At 39.3% G+C, this 22,234-nt stretch overlaps 1 protein-coding gene across 4 annotated transcripts in view; it reads right to left on the bottom strand.

Moving 5' to 3' along the window:
* Positions 1 to 22,234, bottom strand: part of PRKACB (protein kinase cAMP-activated catalytic subunit beta) — an 86,652-nt gene that overhangs the window by 48,011 nt on the left and 16,407 nt on the right. The window contains exon 1 of one of the 4 annotated variants that reach the window (XM_042463433.1): positions 109 to 368. The exons of 2 other annotated variants lie outside the window; for them this stretch is intronic. In XM_042463433.1, coding sequence (XP_042319367.1) covers positions 109 to 295 — 187 coding nt within the window. In that variant the 5' untranslated portion in view covers positions 296 to 368. Of the gene's footprint in view, positions 1 to 108; positions 369 to 22,234 lie in introns of those variants that run through there. One more of the 4 variants, XM_042463434.1, reaches the window with a different exon arrangement.

Genomic DNA, 22,234 nt, shown 5'->3' with positions numbered 1-22,234 from the left:
ACCTGCTGATCATTTAATTCACCAGTTTAGCTGTCAACATTTTTCTATATTTAGTATGCAGTGTTTTGAAGTTTGCCATTACAAACCAAGTAACCTCCACACACTTACTTGATCTCTCCCACAGTGCAGCAGGTTCAGAGAAATGAGGAGACTCATTTTCCAGAGCGACTTTCAGTTCATTTGAGGAACCCTTGGAGTGCCTGTGAAAAAGTCTGTTGGCAAATCCTTCTAGTCTCTGCAAAGCATTAGCAGTTCCTGTGCTTGGGCTGCCCTGCAACTCCCTCTGAGCAGCCATCTATACACATTTAGTCTATGTTGAAAGCAAGGAACAACTCTGAACTTAAGAATTTAACTTAGAAGCTAAGGACTATGCATGTGTCAGACTTCCTGTATGCAGTGTGTTAAAGCCACAACTGTTGTTCTGCTTCCTGTTAATATAAAACCAACCTCAAGAGCTATTCTCAGCAAAAGCCTCTTGATATCAGCTCAGGGTGGTGACAGGAGGGAGGGGGGAGTGCCTTGTTTGCATGCCAACTTTCCCTCCTTCCCAGACCAACCACATGATGTTGAGAACAAATGCACTTGTTAAATTCATAAGGGGTACTAGAAAGCAGATCACACAAATACACATGTATGTATATGCATAAACAGATATTGCATACCTAAGAGTTAGCACTTCAATTTAACATTTGTATAATCATCAGTACTAAATCCTACAGTGATCATCTGATCTATTATAGTGTAAGAATAAGAAAGATGTCTTTGAATGTATTCATGTGTTTAAAAAATGTTAAGGTAAATGTTCTATATGCTACATGCAACATCTGAGCTCCCAACAATCTGGCAGTCACATATACATTTTAAAAATGATATGTGCATGCTCCACCGCAGAGAATGGTCAAGAGAAAAGTCTTTGCAGGATGTCCCTCCCAACCTCTAAAGAAGTAATTAAACACTGACAGTTCTAGGCTATGAGCCACATATAAGTAACCAAACTTGAATGCATAAGTTACATTCACTTTGCAGTTCAGAGCAATTTAAATCAATACAGTGCACCCGCGCCATACACAGACGCACCATATGCAGCTTTCAGCATACGCTGAAGCTGCATTGTAACAAAATGAATGGAGTACACGCCCGTGAGCATGAGTCCCATTGTATTCAATGGGGCTTGAGCATACACATTTTTTTGCCTTATGTGGGGGAGGTGGGTCTGGAATGGATTCCCCCATGTAAGGTAAGGGCCCACTGTAGTTCATACCAAAGTGGGGAAGAAAAGATGAAATATCAGCTCATTTGAAATACTGGAAGGTTTCTATAGATACCATGGACTACTAAAAAATAAATTTAAAAATTGAATGAATAGCTCCAATAGTAAATCATGTCTCAACTCAACATGAAGCCAAAATGACTAAACAGAAGTATGCTTTGGACATATCGTGAGACAATGTAGAAAAGATGGTAATGCTCGGTAAATTAGAAGAAAGTAGGAAAAAGGGAGCCCATACTACAGGTAAGAGCTGTTTGATAGTCAAATACACTGCCTTGGAGTGTGGTAGAGTCTCAAAGTGTGGTGGAGTTTTAAAACAGAGTCTGTGTCACCATCCATTGGGGTTGCTCTAATTTATTCCTGTGTGGCAGGGAGCTGGACTGGATGGCCCAAGTGGTCTCATCCAAATCTGCGATTCTATGTGGATTGATCCAATCAAGGAAACCATGGCCCTGAGTTTGCAAGATGTAAGGATAACAATTGATGACTGGGGGCTCTTGGAGGTCTCTCCAAGGTGACTTGAGAGCAAACAACAACAACAAAAACGAAGATGAAACACTTGCTAGAGCAGCCTTTCCTAAGCTGATGCCCTACTGAAACTTCAGACTTTAATTCCCATCAACTCCAACTAATATGGCCAACTCCATAGCAGTTGAAGTGCATAATTTATGGAAGGCCTTACATTGGAGTAGTGATCCTAGAAATCTGGTTACTTTTTCTTTCCTGCATAAAAGCAAATATGTTCATAAAATACAAACATCACAGAAATTAAAAAGTATTTAATTTTAAATTACATCTCATTTATATTATCTAGTTTCCTTGCAATATTGCAAGGAAATATTGCTACATATAGAAATATTTGGGACAAAAATATTATATGACATATTAAAGTCAACCCATAAAAGGTAACGGCCTATATTTAGTAGAGCCACTGTGGTGTACTGGTTTGGGCACTGGACTATGACTCTGGAGACCAGGGTTCGATTTCCCTTTCAGCCACAGTAACACATTGGGTGACCTTGGGTGACTCACTCACTCTCAGCCCCAGAAACCTCATGACAGGTTTGGCTGCGAGTCTGTCCACACTAGGGCACTAATCTGGTTTGATCCCGCTTTCAGGGCCCTGGCTCAAGGTTGTGGAATTCCGGGAATGGTAATGGCACCAGAGCTCTGCTACCAACTACCATTCCCAGAATTCCACAGCCTTGAGCCAGGGCCCTGAAAGCAGAGTAAAATCGGATTAGTGCTCCAGTGTGGACAGAGCCTTAAAGTCACCATAAGCTGGAAATGAACTGAAGGCAAACAGGAACAACAAAAAGGGCGGTGGGGGGCAGAGGGAATCAAGGGTAAGGTCTAAATTAAGATACACAAAACCCAAACCAAAACATACTAGATATACTGTACACATAATCTCCCACTTAAGTCTTTAGAAGAAGTTTTACTACAAAGGGAAGTCTTTTGGATTTATAAGTTAAATTCTTGTTGCTTGAAATGATGGACCAGGTTTGTCTGTTTATTTGTTAGTTCTTATACATAAGGTTTTGTTTGGGTTTAGGTCTTTTTTTATTTTATTCATGTCTTTAAGTATCTTAGATATTAGGCCTTGCTTCTAGGGTTCTCTGTGGACCATTTATACAATTATCAGTTGTGTGGTTGTGTGTGTGTGTGTGTGGGATCAAAAATGTTGTATTTTGGGAAATGAATGGAATACTTTTTATCACAAGGTTTTACTTACTCAGAATGCTAGAAACTGTGTAGTATGAAGATTTTATATAAGGCAATCTATAGAATTATGCATGTACATCGCCTAGACCTAAGTAGTGCATACTTGTAGCAATAATACACTATAGAAGAGTTTATTCAGTTTTGGGTTAAACTGCATATCTGGCATATTACTAGCCTGGTCCTAAAATTGTGAATGCATGAGAGTGTTTCTCTCCAAATAATGCACTTTGTTTTGTTACATCCTGTTTTCATTTCCCTCGATCTAATAATGGTAATATTTTGTTAAGTTTTATTATAGATGTTGTGTTATGGACCATAAAACTTATAAAAAAAATTCCCCAATTTCTCAAACAGCAAAAACTAAGATATGATAAGGTGCAGTAGTTTGCAGCTTTATGTTTACTACAACATATACTCATAATTCTGCTTATCAAACTCAGGCTTTCATCTTTTCTGATTTGATAAATATATATAAAATTGTAGAATTTTATATGAATTACTGTATGAATTTTAAGAGCTTTTATGTTTCCAAAGCAGCAGAACAAGTTACTTTCACTGGCCATAAACCCATGAACTCAGTCAAGATCATATCTCAGTGGACATGTGCAAAATGGCACTGTAAATACTGTAGATATGTTCTTTCTAACTTTTGTATCAATAGCACAAACAGTTAACATGTTTATCTGCAGGGAATACTGGGACAAGCATAGTCCAATAACCAACTTTATTATTCCCCGGACCGAAAGAACTCAACTGCCTAGATAGGCCCAGGGTTCCTTGAACTTGTGTTTCTCAAAAGCAGCAGCAGCTCTTTGTGACCCATGTCACAAAGCAGGCTTTATTTGAAAATGAGAAAACTCTCAACAGCAATTTGTAAAATGGTATCGAAAATTGAGGTGTCTGCTGCTTAAAGGTAGAACAAAGTTTAAAAACACACACCACCGTGTACGCTACTCAGGCACGCCCAAAGTAGCTCTTGGATCTGTGCCTCCTGGTCAGAACAAATATAACATTAAGAACACAGTTAATGCATAAGAATGTAAAGATCAGTTTAGGACTAACCGATACTCTCTTTCTTGCCATCAGAGTTTTTTAAAGCCATTGAGGAAGTCTTTCTTTAGCAAGACAGCAATGTAAAAATGAGGCAGCAGTGTTTCTATAAATAACATTGCCAAGAGGAAGTTGTTGCCATGGCAGCACCGGCCACATTTCTATTTTAAATTCAGAAGATATCTGCTGGCATCTACTGACCAAACATTAAAAATACAACCATTTGGGACACAAAGCTGCCCTGTAAACTCATCTATGTGAGGACTCTGGAGACCAGGGTTTGATTCCCACTTGGCTATGAAACCTTGGCCAAATCACATGCTCTCAGCCTCCGGGGAAGCAATGGCAAGCCTCCTCTGCGCAAATTTTGCCAAGAAAACCTCATGATGTCTTAGGGTCATCATAAGTTGGAAATGACTTGAAGGCACACATAACATACACACACACAGAGAGGGGGGAAATTCCTATCAAAATACAACATGCTAGACCAGTGATACTCAAACTTTTTACCCTTGGGCACTCCACCACCCCCTTTACATCTACATGTGGATGTCACACACACACACACACACACACACACACACACACACACACTCTCGAAAGGGTATGTGAATAAAAATATTTTGTTTATTTAGTGTGCATATTTTCATTCACACATTCAGGTATATTCACATTTAACATGATATATGGAAATAACATTGTTCAAACTAGAATAGTTCCATTTAAGAAAATTCAGTATTTAACTCTTAAATGTTTGGGAAGAGGTGGTGGAGGAGAGATCAGGGCTTCCAAGTCTCACGCCACCACACCACCCTATGAGTGCCACCCCACTGTCTGAAAACCACCATACTAGATACATGGGCTGGGACCCAAAACATGATACATGAGTTGAAGTCACAATCTTTTGTACAAAGGGAGAGGGGTCCCTAATTTTTGGAGCTTTCCAATGCCTGCAGCCCATGCATATGCCAAAGCATTCACCAACTTGCAAGAGAGAAATTTTCACTGGGCGAGTGCTAAGGGCGTAGCTGGAAAGCTCCATTCCATGAAAGGAATGTTATGTCCAGGGAATGGAAATGTCCCCCCCCCCCATAGTAAATAAGGACTGCACTAATGTCCAAAATCCACAAAATAGTAATACCTTTATTGGAACAACGACAATGTACAAAATACATGATGCAAGCTTCTTCATCAAAGGTGTTACAAATCATACAGGAGAAAGAAAATTAATGACAATATTGGAATTGAAGGCCTGCATTTTGTCAAGATGTTATTGTTATTTTCAGTTAAGATGATATGGAGGGATATCCATATAAGCAGAGGTCATTCCTCTGGGAAACAAAAAGTCGTAAAGACCAGGAAATAAAATTGAAACCCCATTAGCAACACACAAAAAGGCCCTTGGTACTCTCAAGGAACCCTCAACAAGGGTCCAAAATATACTGCAGAAATAATCCAGACTGCTTTAACTGCCCTTGCTCAACACTAGAGAATTCTTGTCAGACATTTAGCCTTCACTATCAGAGGGCTCTGGTGCCACAATAAACTAAAATTCCCAGGATTCTGTAACACTGAGCAAGGGCAGCTGAAGCAGTATCAAACTGGATTATTTCTGCAGTGTGTTTTGGACCAAGGAGTATCAATTTATATAGAAAAGAAGCAAACAAAGCAGGTCAGAATAAACATCTAACTACTATTTCCAGGGCCTTATATGCAGTTACGGCAAAAACTTTAACAATTGCAGTATTTTCCATCACTGTCCAGAAACAGCTGTGTCCTTTTAAACAGCTGAGACACAGTCTTAAATCAAATACCCTAAAGAGAACCTCTATAACCACATTAAGCAGTGTTTACATTGCTCAAAATTTTAGGTAAGTCTATGCATCTAAGTATCCAGCTTAGTATCTATTAACACATCAAACATCCATCCATCTATCCACCACTTTGTTTATATCCCGCCTTTCTCCCAGGCTGAGGCTCAAGGTAGCTTACAAAAAGAAAGAGTACACTAAAACACATATAAATATACCAAAACCAAGATTAAAACAGCATTAAATATCAACTGAATTTAAACCAGTTAAAATCTTACTTTAAAACAAATTAAAAACACTACCGCATTATAAAAGTCATTTTTGGGTTAAAAATCAGTTTCCAAAAGTTGGCTGAAAAAAAAAGAAAAGAAAGAAAGAACCTGTCCCTAAAAGGAACAAAGAAGAAGCCATCCTAACTTCCCCAGGGAGTGAATTCTAAAGTATGGGAGCAGCCACAAAGAAGGTCTTCTCCCATGTTCCCACCAGCCATGCCTGTGAAGGTGATGGGACAGAGAGAGATGCCTCTTTTGTAGGCTTAAGAGTTCAGGCAGGCTCATCTGGGAAGATTATGGCGGGGTACAGACCGCCAAAAAGAGGCACCTCCTCGACGCCTCTCTTTGCTGTGCAGGAGCACCGCAGCATATAAATTGTGTGGCGCTGCTGCGCAGCAAAGGAGGAGCGCCCAAAGGCAGCTCCTGTTTGCAGCGCCGCAAAGTGCCAAAGATGGTGCGGTTACATCGCAGCTGTGCAGCGCCGTTTAGAGGCGGCGCAGCTGCGACGTAATTGTTGCACGCGCCGTATGTAAGACGCCGCGCAACTGCGGCGCATGCATGATGTGTTAGGGTTGCGGGACATGTGCACGCACCGCCCCAAGGCAACCCTAGCACGTCATGGATGCGCCGCAAAGGGCCCATCTGGACAGTGCCATGGTATTTCAAACAACTTGAGCCTAAGCCGTAGGTCAAAATGGGTGCGGCACAGACCACCCCTTTGGGGCGGCCTGCACCCGCCCCTTTCCATGGAGGATTGGGGCCAGGGCAGCCATACAGGCAGCCCCTGCGGCCCCAATTTGGCACTGTTCCAGGCCACGGAGAAGCATCAAAACGCCGCTTCCCCATGGCCTGGAAAAGGGGTATCCTTTGGGCTGCATGCCCCCGGACACCCTGACAGGCGCAGCCATGGGAGAATGGGGCCACCTGGCCCCTTTCTCCCTGCCTTCGTTCCCGTGGCAATCTAGTTGTCATGGGAACAAAGCATGTGCCCAAAAGGAGCTGTTTCGGAGCTCATTTCTGCGCCGCAGCTAGGGCACCACAAGCACCCTCTAGAAGCGCAGTGACATCACACAGATGCCGGTTTGTGTGGAGGCGGCACCTGCGTGACGCTATCATCACACGCTGTATATGGACAGCGTGCCTTCAAAATGGTGCCATCCATACAAACTAGGGTTGGCGAACATGCGGTTGCTGCGTGCTCCCCAGCCCTAGTTTTTAACTTAGGATGGCACTTCTGCACCGTCTGTTTCGGGCCATGGGCACTTTGAATTGTGTCCAGAAACAGACTGGCAAGCTGTGGTGCTGTCGCAACAAGGGAGTTGTATGCTCCCCTTCACATTTCACCGGGGGGGGGGGGGAGCAGCTTATCATGTAGCTTCATCTCTGAAAATATTGTAAGTTCAACATCCCACATCCCATTATTAACTAAAATATCTCATATAATTTTGATGGCAATTTGCCACCACTGTTGTTGTTAACTGATTTTGAGTAGATCTCGAACCATGGGGACACTGTGGATGAGACATCTCCAAGACTCCTTGTCCTCCACTGCTCTGCCTAGATCCTGTAAACCCATATCCATGATGTCCTTAATAGAATCCTTAATGCCCTTAATTTAGCATGTGTTCTTCCTCTTTTTCTTCTTCCCTTCACCTTTCCTAATATTATTGTTTTTTTCCAGTGAGTCCTCCCTTCTCATTTTGTGCCCAAAGTACGACACCCTCAGTTTTGCCATCTTGGCTTCCAGGGAGATCTCTGGCTTGATCTGTTCTAGGACCCATTTGTTAGTCATCCTCGGGATCCTCAGCACTCTTCTCTAGCACCACATCTCAAATGCATTGATTTTCATCCTATCCACTTTCTTCACTGTCCAGCTATAACCTACATAGTTATAGGGAATACAGTGGCTTGTATGATTCTAACTTTTGTGCTGAGTGGTATATCTTTGCATTTTAGGATTTTTTCTAGTTCTTTCATAGCTGCTCTCCCCATTCTTAATCTTCTTCTGATTTCCTGGCTGCAGTCCCCATCTCTATCAATGTTTACTCCCAGGCATGAGAACTCTTTTACCACTTCTATTTCTTCATTGTCTAGGTTGAATTTGTCAAAATTCTCAGTTGTCATTATTTTTGTTTTCTTTACGTTCAACAGTAGGCTTGCCTTTGCACTTTCTTCTTTGATCTTTCTTAGCAGTTGTTCCAGGTTTGGGAGGTTTTCTGCTAGTATTATGGTGCTGTCTACATATTTTAGATTGTTGATATTCCTTCCTCCTATTTACCCTTCTCCTCCTTCTTTGTCCAAGCCTGCTTTTCTTATATGTTCTGCATATAAGTTGAATAGGTAGGGTGGTAGTATGCAGCCTTGTCTGACTCCTTTGCCAGTTGGGAACCATTCTGTTTCTGCATGTTTTGTTCTGACATTAGCATCTTGTCCTGAGTACAGATTTCTCATCAGGACTATCAGATGTGTTGGCATTCCCGTGTCTTTAAGGGCATTCCATAGCCTTTCATGAGCTATGCAGTCAACAGCTTTATTATAGTCTACAAAGCACATGCTGATTTCCTTTTGGTGGTGGTAGGTGTTTTCTTTTGGTGGTAATTTAGTATTTTTCTACTAAATTAAAAATTTCCTCTAGTTGTGTTTTGATTTTTTTTTTTAATATTTATGTGCACTCAATGAGATATCTTGAACAAGTCTAAACATGAAATTCACTTATGTTTCATATACATAAAGCCTGAAGGTAATTTTATACATAATATTTAAATAATTTTGTGCATGAAACAAAGTTTGTGTACACTGTACCACCAGAAAGTAAAGGTATCATTGTCAGCTATCCATGTGGACAAGTTTGGATTTTGGAGTATTTCAGATCTGTGAAGTCTGGATAAGGGATACTCAACCTGTAGCTACTTCCTACATGTCAACACTGCAGGTCATGAATTTGAACCATCCCTTATTACTATTTTGAAAACCTGGCAACACAAGTCATAAGCCAAAGTTGCACAAGCAAGTTCACTCATGCAACATCACCTTTCCCCTTCTCCATAATCTTCCACGGATTTTGTCCCCCTCACCAACTGCAGCAGATTTTTAGGGATGGTTAACAATAGCAAGATTTTTTTGGCCAAACTAAGGCCTGTTACAGACTGTCAAAATAAAGCTGCTTCGGATCTCTTTGGAATTATGCTATTTAAATGGTGCATGGGTCCTAAGAGTCTGGAGGTCGCGCCAAAGCCACATTCCATTCCTAAGCACTGGAGGGCAGCTTTGGTGCAGCTTCTGGATTCTTAGGATGCATGCATCATTTAAATAGCATACCTCCAAAGAGACCCGAAGCAGCTTTATTTTGGCAGTCTGTAACAGGCCTAAGGCTGGTTTGAAATCCAGATTTGATGCACTCTGGTTAGCATTACTCATGCTTGACATCATTTTCTGCATACCCCTGAGCCATAAGTAAGGGCAAAAGGGTATTTGCTTACAAAAACAGAGGGCATTAGGAACATTATCATGCAGTCTGATTTGGTTCTATTAACCCTAATTAAAACTGCAAGAACATTACAGCTGCTCTGACCCAGAAGGCAACTTTCCACAAATCATCACTAAGTGCTCTGGCAAAACCAAGTGGACAAACACTGAAGTCATGTTTGTAACACATAAAATATCCGACTTGTGAATAGCAATGTTTAGGACTGAAAACCTTAATCAGATTAACCAACTAAAGCTTTTGTCAAGATTCAAAATGTGCTCCTGTGGTTGCTGACGTTATTCTTTCTCTATTTATTAGATGAAAGAGAAATGTAGAGATCGTTGTCCCTTCATCACCATGTCCCAAGCTAGCACAATGTTTGCTTTTCAGGGAAAAACTACAATAGATGTTTTAACAATCAGAATCAAAGGAAAACTAAAGCAGACAGTGCGTATGTAAAACCAATCTATATTTTCCACAATCTTGAAAGTTGTTTAATTTTTAACCCATTTGATGAACTTCTAAAATGAAGGGTATGTTGTATTCTCAAAAGGATCATATTTTCAGAGCTAGTTTTATTTCTATTTGGGTGTACAGAGGAGAACTTCCTTAGCTACTTCAGGTACCCACCACCATGTCTACCACCTGTCAATTATTTTAGGTTGAAGAGTAACTATGTAAAAGTTTTGGAGAAGTCAATATACTTAAGAAAACTAGTACAGTCAGCCCTTCTTATACAGTAAATGGATTTTTTATACATGGATTCAAACATCCACGGTTTGAAAATGTTCAAAAAAGTATGAATTTCAAATATCAAACTTTGATTTTCCATTATTTATAAGGGATACCATTTTGCTATGTCATATTTAATGGGACTTGAGCATCCATGGATTTTGTTATCCATGGGGGATCTTGGAACCAAACCCTAGTGCAGTGATGGCGAACCTATGGCACGCGTGCCAGAGGTGGCACTCAGATCCCTCTCTGTGGGCACATGTGCCATCGTCCCAGCACAGAGTTTGTAACTAGAAAGCCAGAGGGACATGGCACTTTGAAATAAATAAGTGGGTTTTGGGTTGCAGTTTGGGCACTTGGCCTCGAAAAGGTTCACCATCACTGTCCTAGTGTATAACAAGGGTCCACTGTACAGTATTTCTGCATTTTGAAATGTTATATGCAAAAACTTTAAAGAAGCCTGAGTATTACATTATGGTTACTGAAGAGCCCCTTTAAATTTTTAATTGCCAATATTTTAAGACATATTCATTTTTATATTCGATATATTTGAACTGAAACTTTCAAATCTAAAGCGATGACCTGAGAAAAGAGGATTTATACAGACATCAGACATAGAAAAAAATTTTATTGGATGATTAAGTTCTTTAATAGGACTGCAAAAACCTTTAGGCATGGGTCTCCAGCGAACCTTAAAGAAACCCAAGATGGACATATATAACCAGACTTCAAAGATATCTTCAAATAATATTCTGAAAATATTAACTTTCATTATATATGTTCAATATATATTGTAGCACAGTACCTCAAATCCTCAGGGGGAAAATGCTTCTCACATTCACTAACTGCTTTCCTTTATTTTTGAGCTTCAAAAGATTCTCCATTTTCTGTAACTATATGACAGTTACAGTTGGATAAAATATTGGGTCACAAATATGGGTCATCAATTCAGGTCACAGACTTTCCTCACTTATAGTACAGTGAATCCACCATATCCAAAGCAGCCAAATATCCTATTTATATGCAACTATCTATAGCAATATGTAATGTTATGCTGCCAAGAGCATGGAGATAATCTTCTGTTAATGTGAAATGTGTTCGTATAAATAGAAATTAGAGGGGAGAGTATTCAGAACTTTGCATAAGACATTTGTGTATGATGTGACAAAACTTAGCACAAATGGATATTAAATATGTAAATAGAACTCCTAAAAATTGCACAACAACAACAATATTTATAATGCCCTTTTCACTAAAGATGGAACTGGCGGTACATCACAACATATATAATAAAAAGCAAACAATAAAACACCACACTATAAAATACTGAAATACTATAATACAGTAATATACTAAAAACAAAAACAAACAAAATCTTCCTGCTATGTAATATATGGCTATCAAAACAAATTCTAACTTTTCTATAGGACAATGGAAATAATTTAGCAGCTTCAAAAAGCAGATTGACAGAGCTAATAGCCAGTACTGACCAGTCTGCTAACAAGCTTTCCTGTGGTGCAAGGAAGATTAAGTGATTTTTCCTGCCCTATCACAAACCTGCCGCAGAGGACCAGAAGATCCTTTAGAGTAGACTTGGGATACTTGCAGTGGGATCCATGTAGAGGAGTGGCTAGTACTGAGTGCAACCATTGTTTGTACCAAGGAAATGCAAAGAGTGCTGAAGCCTTAGATGCCATCATGCAGTGAATTATAGTGGAGTTTATTTTATAATTGTACACATATTAGTTCACAAGTCAGCACTTAAGTCAGAATCAAATCTGATGAATGATGTTGAATAAAAAAAGATAAATTTGGACAACAGAGGCATACAGGTTGAGTCACTTATCCAGAATTTTGAAATGTGAAATACTCCAAAATTCAAAACATTTTTCATGGGTGCCTGAGATGGATTGCTTTCTGATTATTCACTGTACATAAACTTTATTTTATGCATAAAAGTATTTAAAAATGATGTATAAAATTATCTTCAGGCTGTGTACATAAGGTGTACATGAAATATAAACTAATTTCATGTTTAGACTTGAGTCCCATCTCCAAAGTATTTCATTTTGTTTATGCAAATACAGTCTGCCCTTCCTTTATGTGGGGGATTCCGCCTATGCTTGAGCCCCATTTAAATGAATGGGGCTCATGCATGTGGCGGCACGGGAGCACTATGGGCACTCACGCCTTTATCCCTTATGGGGCATGCCACCCCTTTTCCCAGTGTGGCTTTCAGCATATGACGTGGATGCACTGTATTAAAAAATGTGAAAAATCCAAAATCCAAAACACTTCTGGCTCCAAGGGAACCTCAACCTGCCCAATGCAATATAAAACAATAATCTGATACTATTTTGGTGAAATTGTGAAATTTCGCCAGAATACACCATAATAAATATACAGATAGCACAAGTTTTATTGGTGGTTGGGAGATACAGTTAAGAGATATCAGCTATGTAATTTTGATGAGATTGATGAGTAAATCAATACAGTACCTCTTTTAATTAGCAAGGTAAAGAATGAGAAATAAACTTTTCCTTAACTTCTGCCCTGTTCAACAGAGGTGTAATTTTTTCTCAACTTGCTATGATCAATTAATAGGAAGGTGGTGGCTAAAAGAAGACTGTCACAATTCTTAGTAATCGGTACAGTAAATTCTAAGCTCTCTTGTTGGTCAGGAGTTATGAGACATAGAGACAACAGTCTGTCCTTGAGCAAAATGAGGCTGACACTGGAGAGCTGTGGGAATGGAAGGATGCCAGTTCCAAGATCAAGAGACATATGGTGGTGGTAGGAGATCTCCTGCTGTGAGGAACAGAAGCAGTGGTGTAGGCCTGACAGTATGCCTCAAGAAGTGTGCTATCTTTCTGGGACAAAGATCCGCAATGTAACATAGGGTGACAATACTCATCAACCCTACTGAGCATTACTTCCTCCTTCTGATTAATGTGGGAACAAATGATACTGCACAATATAGCCTTAAACTTATTTACATGGGTAGGAAGCTGAAGGACTTTGGAGCACAAGTCATAATTTGATTACTCCTTCCTGTTGAAAGCCACAGCCCAGAAAAAGAGAAAAAGTCTGGAAGTGAACAACTGGCTCTGGGGATGGAGCCACCTGGAATGATTAAACTTCATGGTCCATGGTCTGTACTTACCTGAAAGAGGACTTCTGGCAAGAGATAAGACTGCACCGCACAACAGTTGCCAAGAACGTATTTACTATGAATGCCACAAACTTGATGAGGAGAGTTTTACACTGAGTTATATGGATAAGGGAAAAATTATTCCAAAGGGCAGGGGAACAGCAACTATGGAGGACATAGCTGAATGATACAAGGAAACTGGGGCAATAGTACAAAAATCCACCGAAGGAAGATGGGACCCAATAAGATAACAACTGAAGAGAATGACATAGATGTCTCTACACTAATGCAAAACATGGGAAATAAACAAAATGAACTTGAATTCAACACAGAAGGCAAATATTATTTATAAAACACTAAAGCTCTGTGGCAAGAATGCTTAATGTCTCACAAAACTATATAAACTCTATTATGATGGAGCCAAAACTTTTATGGACATAATTGCCTTGTTGCTGTTTTTGCTTTCTAATCTTTCAGTTCACAAACCATCTTTTCAAGTTCATTTGCCACTATGTCTTTCTCCATCACATATAACTATTTAAACTGAAGGTACTAATTCCAATAGGACATAGGATATTTTAATCAAAAATGTATTTCTATCCAGTTTAAACACATTCCATTTAATATACATGTATCAAATTTAGGTCCATACATACATAGAATACCGAAGGGAGGATTATCCATGTCATGGTAGTTTTGCATTCTATGCATATTTGTGAAGGCTGGACAGTGAAAAAAGCTGACAGGAAGAGAATAAACTCATATGAAATGTGATGCTTCAGGAGAGGTCTGCAAATACCATGGACTGCCAAAAAGTCAAATAAATATGTGCAAGATTAATCAAGCCTAAACTCTCCCTAGAAACCAAAATGACTAAATTGAAGCTATAGCGCTTTGGACATATGTGAGATGACATGACTTGTTAGAAAAGATTACAACCAGAAGCCAAAGCTGACTTGACAGCAATTAACAATCCACACATACAAATCTATACAGTGAAGTTATATGTGTCTTCAAGTTGTTTGTCTACTTATGCTGACCCCATGGATTTCATAGGGTTTTCTTAGGCAAGAAATATAACACTGACTAGATTACTGCACTACACTCTTATAGCACTGCTATTCCACTTTAACTGCTCTGGCTGCCTCCTGTTGCATTCTGAGATTTGTAGTTTAAGGAGGGGCATTTAGAATTTTTAGGCCTCACATACCTCAAAATGCAACAGGAGGCAGCCAGAGCAGTAAAAGTGGAATAGCAGCACTATGAGAGTGTAGTGCAGTAATGTGTCTAGTATTTGTTGGTAGTCTCCCATCCAGGTAATAACCAGACGTGAGCCTGCTTAGTTTCCAAGATGAGATGGGATCTGGTGCCTTTAGGGAATTTAAGCATAAGTTATTATGTTGCTCCTAAATTTCAACATTGCAAGTCGTCTTAAACCCAACCACACATGATTTGGAAAAAGAAAGTAATTCCTCTTGAAAGTTTTTGCTAAACTACCATTGCAGTTTTGATATTTTAAATGTTTTCTACATCAGGCCATTCATCCATAGCAGCAAGTCTCAGCAAGAGCCTTGTTTATTCTCTTCCTGACAGCTTTTTTCACTGTCCAGCTTTTACAAGTATGCAACTTTGAGCAATTTAAGAGGGGATATTTTTTGTCCCATACCATATGCACACAAGCTTCCATTTTGTATTGCAGTTACAGATTCGTAACCTAGAGTTACAGATCCGTCACTGCTCCATATTTGGTAAGATTACTAGGTCTTGCTGTAAGAGAGTGGCTCTCAAACATTGGTCTGTCATGTTTTTTGGACTTCAGCTTTCAGAAGCCACAGCTAGCTTGGCCAACTGTCAGGAATTCTGGGAGCTGAAGTCCAAATATCTGGAGGACCAAAGTTTGGGAATAACTGCTATAAAACTATGTAAATGCCCTCCCAGCCCATGTTAACAGTAGCAACCACATCAGGTGGAAGAAGCCTGTTCAAAGCAAGGAGGATGACATTTCCAGCCTCCTCCCTCTAGCAAGTGAGGCTGTGAGAGTCAGAAGCAGGACTCCCGTTGTAGTTACTTGTTGCAGCTTCAATTGCTGGTGGGGATGGGGATGGGAACATCCTATGTTTTGCACCTGGATCAGGAGCTGAACAGAGCTCCTTTGCTTCTGGCTGTTAAGGTGGGCTGGGAGTGGGGGGCACAAAACTTTATTCAGTTAAGCATACTGTATGTAACTAAGCAATTGATGTAGAATACCGGCAGCAGTTTTAGTACTACTTTTTAAAATTTAGAATATTTATAACCTGCTCTTCAGCCACAAAGGCTCTCAGAGCAGGTTACAAATTGTAATATTATTATATAAGCAGTCAAATTAACTGTCAGATTAACAATTTGTAACATGCTCTGATTTGCAATTTCCTTATTATTGTGTTTTGCTTGGTTTTAAAGACAATTCTAAAGAAAGCACAAAAAACTGCTAATTTTTTCTTCTTAATGTCTCATTTACAATAGGTATTATTTTGCTTTGAAGCAAGCATCCTTTATAAGGAAGTCATCTTCAAAATGGGTATACAAGTTAACTAGAATAATACTAATAAATACTATACTTTAAGATTAATTTTATCAATTAATACAGTACTAAGAAATCTATTTTAGACAACTATTGTACCCTTTTAGTTATAACAGCAATAAACTGTATTTAATTCATTTTTTGTGGAACAAATTTTGCATTCTAGTCTAATTTCATCAAATTTTCTCTGTTTAAATTAAAATGCATAAACTCTGATTTGGTTACATTAATTCTATACCCATATGTGTGTGTGTGTGTGTGTGTGTGTGTCTTCAAGTTGCTGATTGACTTATGGTGACCCCATCAATTTTTTTTATATACCAGATATTTATTTAGGCCCTTAAATCTTTATTGAGTATTTTAGCCTAGCTAGAGTGAGTGCAATGTCATAGGCATATAAAGTTTTGAATCCACTTATACCATTTTTCCTTTTCATTTTAATAGTAATTCAATTTTTAATCAGTTTAGCATGATTCAGTTTGATTCAACAGTGATTCAATTTATTTTTTGAAGAAAGCAAAGAAAAATTAATAATGGCCTGGTACACACCACCAGCAAGTGGTGTCTTGGCAGTGATAGTAGGGCTCAAGACCACACACCAACCGCATGCTCCCAAGTCCTATGATGTGTGGGCACTGCCATGATTGCATGGCCCCACCCACACAGGGCACACGTCCATGAAGTGCGGGAGCCCAAGCACCCACATGCCTGTGGGCGGAAGAGCAGTCATAGGGCTACGTTGCAACCCTTATGATGGTGCAAAAAAAGAACCCGCTCTAGGCATCTCCTTTTTTGCTGCACAGCATAGTTGCCCTATTTGGTCGCTGCAGCAACACTGTGCAGCAAAGAGGGGCGGCGCTTCCTCGCCTGTATGTACAGTCCCATTGATGCTTTTCTTTTGTTCTGTCTCCAAAACCAACCCATTCATTGTTCAGCTATTTTGTTTTAGATTCTTTACAATACATAAAGTTTATATATTACTCTTAAATTAGTTAAGATTTGTCTTTCAAAATTAAATCTTTCTACCCAATGGAATAAAAACTCTTTCTCTACTTTATCAAATACCTTTTGTGCATCTATGGGCAACAAATACTACACTCATCCCTCCCCATTTGCGGACTTGAGATCTGCGGCTTTGGTCCTTCATGGACGTCGAGCATGGAGAGACAAAATGGGGCACGTGCCTGGGGCACAGTAGCACACCCCCATTATAACCAATGGGGCTTGAATATCTGAAATATTTCTGACTCATGGGTGGTGGTGGTTCCGGAACAAATCCCCTGAGAATCGGGAGAAACGAGCATACTTGTTTTTTCTACTATTCATAGGGTTTAGCCATACTACAGAATGAAAGCAGCTGGACATCCCTTTAACTGTCAATGACTTATCCTACAGAATCCTGGGATCTCTAGTTTGATGAGGCACCAGAGCTCTCTGACAGACAAGGATGAATAGCTCACCAAACTACAGATCCCTTTCCAGAACAGAGAGCTGCCTCCTTCCCCAAGCAACTCTCTGCCCCGGGAAGGGGTTTGGGGAAACGATCCACCACTTTGTTCCAGGACAGAGAGCTGCCTGTGGAAAGAGGCAGCTATCCATCCTGGGAAGGGGAAGGGAGCAGATGAAGGGATGGGAGGGCAGGGAAAGAAGAGGTGGGCACACGATTCTGCTCCTCTTCTCCCACCCACCTGTCCCTTATCCTGGCTTCCTGGGGGGGGGGTATTCATAGTTTTTCCACATTCACAGGGGTCTTGCACCCCTAACCCCCATGAATATGGAGGGGTGACTGTACATGCAAAAAAAAAATTTTTTTTTTCTACAGCCAAGCTCAACTGCATCTGTTCAGAACTGCAGAACAAGGGTTTGTGACTCAAAGACATACACCAGGCATTTCTCAATATTCTTGGCTATAGTGCACACTTAATGAGGAGCCAAACAAACAAACACCCTGACAAGATAAGACTGGTACCTGGGAACAATTTACTTCAAGACCAATTCAAACAAGAAAATAACAGAACACCAGTAATAGTCTAATACAGTTCCCACCTGAAACCACTCAAATACATCAGTGGACAAATTACTCTGGAAGATGATATTCTCATGGGCCATGAATGGCAAGCTTGTACAGTATTTGCTTACAAAGAACCTCCCAATCTTAAATGAACACTTACCAATAACAACCAATGCATTTGTTCCACATGTCATAGAAAAAGGTAAGACCTTGCTACAAATTCAGGTGTCAGTTATATCCCCATATGTTAGCAATGTTCCTCTGCATTATATACGGGGCTAAAAGGATAATCTGTATGCAAAGGAATAAATGAGCATCAGCCTGATATCAGATATGGCAATGCACATCAGTAATATCTGATGAATTTCCCAGGAAAACTACATTTCATCTGAAAGTGGCTATATTGGAGCAAAGGAGATAGCAAAGGGTGGGGGGACTCAGTAAGGAAAAACAAACAAACAATTTTCACTAGTTCCAGTTCATCACTATAGGTCTGAATCTAGACAGAGGTTTTCAGCACATTTCATGTATTAAAACTTGGATTGCCTCAAATGTTTTTGTGTATAGCCAAGTAATAGCCAGAGAAGTAAAATATCTAATGTGAGGGACCAGTCATTTTGGGTGGGGTGGGGTGGGGTGTAAAGTGCCAGGGATTAATATCATATTGGTGCCCACTGGCTATCACTGTTCCTTCTTTGGAAATTTGCTGGGGAGGGAGCAGTCAATGGCTCAGAGGTTGGCACTGGTTTACAGACTACCATTTTGAATATCATTGGTCTATAAGTTACATTTTTGAAAGAAAAATTAGATTTTTTGGTTTTAGCTCTACTAAACAAAATACTTGCTCATTATTTTAATACATCATAGGTAATTCTGCTGAGCAGACTTGTATTTGATAACAGATCCTCATAATGTATTAAGTATTACCAGGCTGTTTATGCTAATTGGCCAGTGTCAATACACAGCTGTCTTTATCTGAATTATATTTTTTTCCACCCTCATCCTCTACCACGTTCAATATGCATACATACTTAAAGCGCTAAGACTATACTTCATGTATCTATGGAAGTGGATTACAGTTGGCCCTCCTTATCCATGGATTTTTTTATCCACAGATTCAAGCATCCACAGCTTGAAAATATTTTTTAAAAAGTATAGATTTCAAATTGCAAACCTTGATTTTGCCATTTTACATAAAGGACACAGTTTTACTATGCCATTGTATTTAATGGGACTTGAGCATCCACGGATTTTGGTATTTACAGAGGGTTCTGGAACCAAATCCCAGTGGATAACAAAGGCCCACTGTATACTCCACAGAGGCTCGTGCTAAAATAAATCTATTAGTCATAAAGCTGCTGCAAGTATCTTTGTTTTGCTGGAAGAGGCCAGCACATCTTGTTTTCAAAAATGTATTCAATATGTATTTTGCCTTCCTTTTCAGCAGGGATGGAGATAGGTTGTTTCTCCATTTAAAAAGTTAATCAAGGATCACATCTAGGGGTGAATACACACTGAAGTGATGATGGGCGCAGACTGCAGCACTGGCCAAGGAACAGTGCAGATTTTAGTAAAAGTGTCACAAGCATACATTAAAGCAGGAGTGGGGAAGAATACTGTGTGATTGACATTTTAAAGTGATCCAATTACTGTAACTTTTCCAAATTTTACACAGCACTTCCTGGCTCAAAATTAGTGTATAAACATATACATGTTAGTAATAAAGTTCCATAAAAATAAATGCAATTTTTGAAGGATGTGGAAATTTAACAGAATGGATATATGCTTATATGCATGAAATGGACATGGTCCAAACAAAGGCTGCTAGTGATACATAACACATTGTCTGCCCACTTCTAATTTCAAAAGCATTTTGTTCTTCAAGATCAAGTTTAATTACATTTAGGATGGGAGGAAAGGATACGTGAAAAAAATGACTGTACATATTCAGGGAGGGGTGGTAAGAGAGAATTCTTTGAAATATTAGGTTGATTAAAACTTTTTACTTATGTAGGCTTTTAGGGGACTGTCCATGTTGATTAACAAGCTAAAATTTACTTAGATGTTCTCTGAAAACTGTCAGATGGATTATGCCTATACAGTTTATAGCTCTCATTATAATGTATATACTTTTACATTATTACTGTTACTATAAATTTAAGATATACATATCCCACTCTTCTGTTTGAAATGGAACATCTTGATTTGGCTAATACTGGAACTTTAAAATCTAATGATCATAATGGACATGCTGGACAGCACATTATCTGCAAGCAGATCAAGCCTAAAGCCAAATTATACCTAATTTTTCAGCAAAAATTAGGTCCCAAAGTAGTCTATGTTCAAAATCCAAAGACAGCTGCCATATATTGATGGATATGGTAGAGAGAGCCAGTGTGGTGTAATGGTTTGAGCATTGGACTACAGCCCTGGAGACCAGAGTTCAACCCTGTTTGGCCATGAAAATCCATTGGGGACCTTTGACAAGTTACTCATTTTCAGCCTCAGAGGAAGGCAACAGCAAACCTCCTCTGAGCAATAGGTTTCCCCTAGGGTTGCCATAAGTTAGAAATTACTTGAAGGAATACAATAACAATATGGTAGGCTTTTCTGGTCCCAACTCTGAGGCTCCACTAAGGTTCTACAACCATTGCTCAAAAGAGGAGGTAGAAGGAGCTGCATATTGACTCAGAAGTTGACTGACTCTAGAGAAGCCACCCTTCCATTAATCAGCTTGGTTAGTGAAATGCTTGTTTTAAAGTGGTAGTGCTTTACTGCTGTTATTATTTCAAGGGGCTGTGAAACTATTGCTTTGGAGTAAGCAGTCTGTTGGGAGATGCCAGCACTGGACAAGACTGAAATAAGTGCTGGACAAGGCCATGGTGAAAGGCAGAGCCATAGTGAAAAGCAAGCAAATTCCATCCCTTTTCTGTCACTACCACTGCTTTTACTTCCCTTTATCATCCAGCCCATTTTCTTCCTCTTCCCAGTCTTTCCCATTTAGAAGGCTGCTGGGGTGGGAGGGATTGCTCTTGTAGAAGCCTGAAATAATCACTTATGAAATTAGGCCATGGCTGTATGTGGTTCTAAGGCAGCAAGTTGTCCACACTTGATTTATAACATGCTGTTAGCCATCCTGCAGGCTTTGAACAATTATTACAACACAGCATAAACATTAGATAATTCTCTATCTTATTCAGAACTTTATAAAGGAAAAAAAATACTTTTTCAGTTAAAGTCTAGAGCAGAAGCCGTGTGCAATTTGATCTACTTAACCTGCCTATTTTAGCTATAGAAGCAGCTGCCACTAAGAAAATGGAGCATACATGCAATTTCCTCCATGATTAGTGTTGTACATTTAATATGCTATCAACTACGATATTTTTATCAACATAATAGTACCATGTTAGTGGTAAAAAGATTTTGGAATATGAAAACTTTTTTCAACTTAATAGCCCAGATCATCAGTGATGCAACAGATAATTTAAAATTCTTTAAATTGTTTCCACTCTGGAAAAAATAAGATGCAGTAAATATGCATAGCTATACTCAATGCATTTTGCCATTATTATAAAAATTATTTATTTAAATGTACAGTATAGCCTATCCTTCACGTTATGGTCCTCGGTGGGATACATATTTATCCATAAAACGATATGAAACATAAAACCACTATAAAAGATAAATTCATATCACAAGCCAATATATTCATTCTGTACATAACTTTACTACAAGGGCAAAGACATTAAATTTTCAGAGGTGTGTGCAGATTACAGATTTCTTTCTTTCTTTCCTTCCTTCCTTTCTTTCAAATGGATCAGAACTTGTAAAAACTGGACCAGAAAGATTTGTACACTAGACTAATATAAAAGTAATGACCCTTTTGGAAGCAGTCTACCTTGAAATATTTTTTAAAAGTTACTCAATGGGAGACGTTAGTAATTTGGAGTACACTTATATAGAGAGGTCTATATAATTTCAAAATAGATCATGCCATTAGAAAATGACAATCACACAAAGGCTTCAGCTGCACTGCAAACTAATCCAGTCTGACACCACTTTAACTGCCATGGTTCAATGCTATGGAATTCTGGGATTCGTAATTGTGTGAGACATTTAGCCTTCTCTGAGGTCTGGTGTCACAACAAACTACAATTCCCAGAATTCCATACCACCGAGCCAT

The sequence above is a fragment of the Sceloporus undulatus genome, chromosome 4 (assembly GCF_019175285.1).
Source record: "Sceloporus undulatus isolate JIND9_A2432 ecotype Alabama chromosome 4, SceUnd_v1.1, whole genome shotgun sequence".
Classification (NCBI taxonomy): domain Eukaryota; kingdom Metazoa; phylum Chordata; class Lepidosauria; order Squamata; family Phrynosomatidae; genus Sceloporus; species Sceloporus undulatus.
This window is presented reverse-complemented; position numbering and strand designations above follow the sequence as displayed.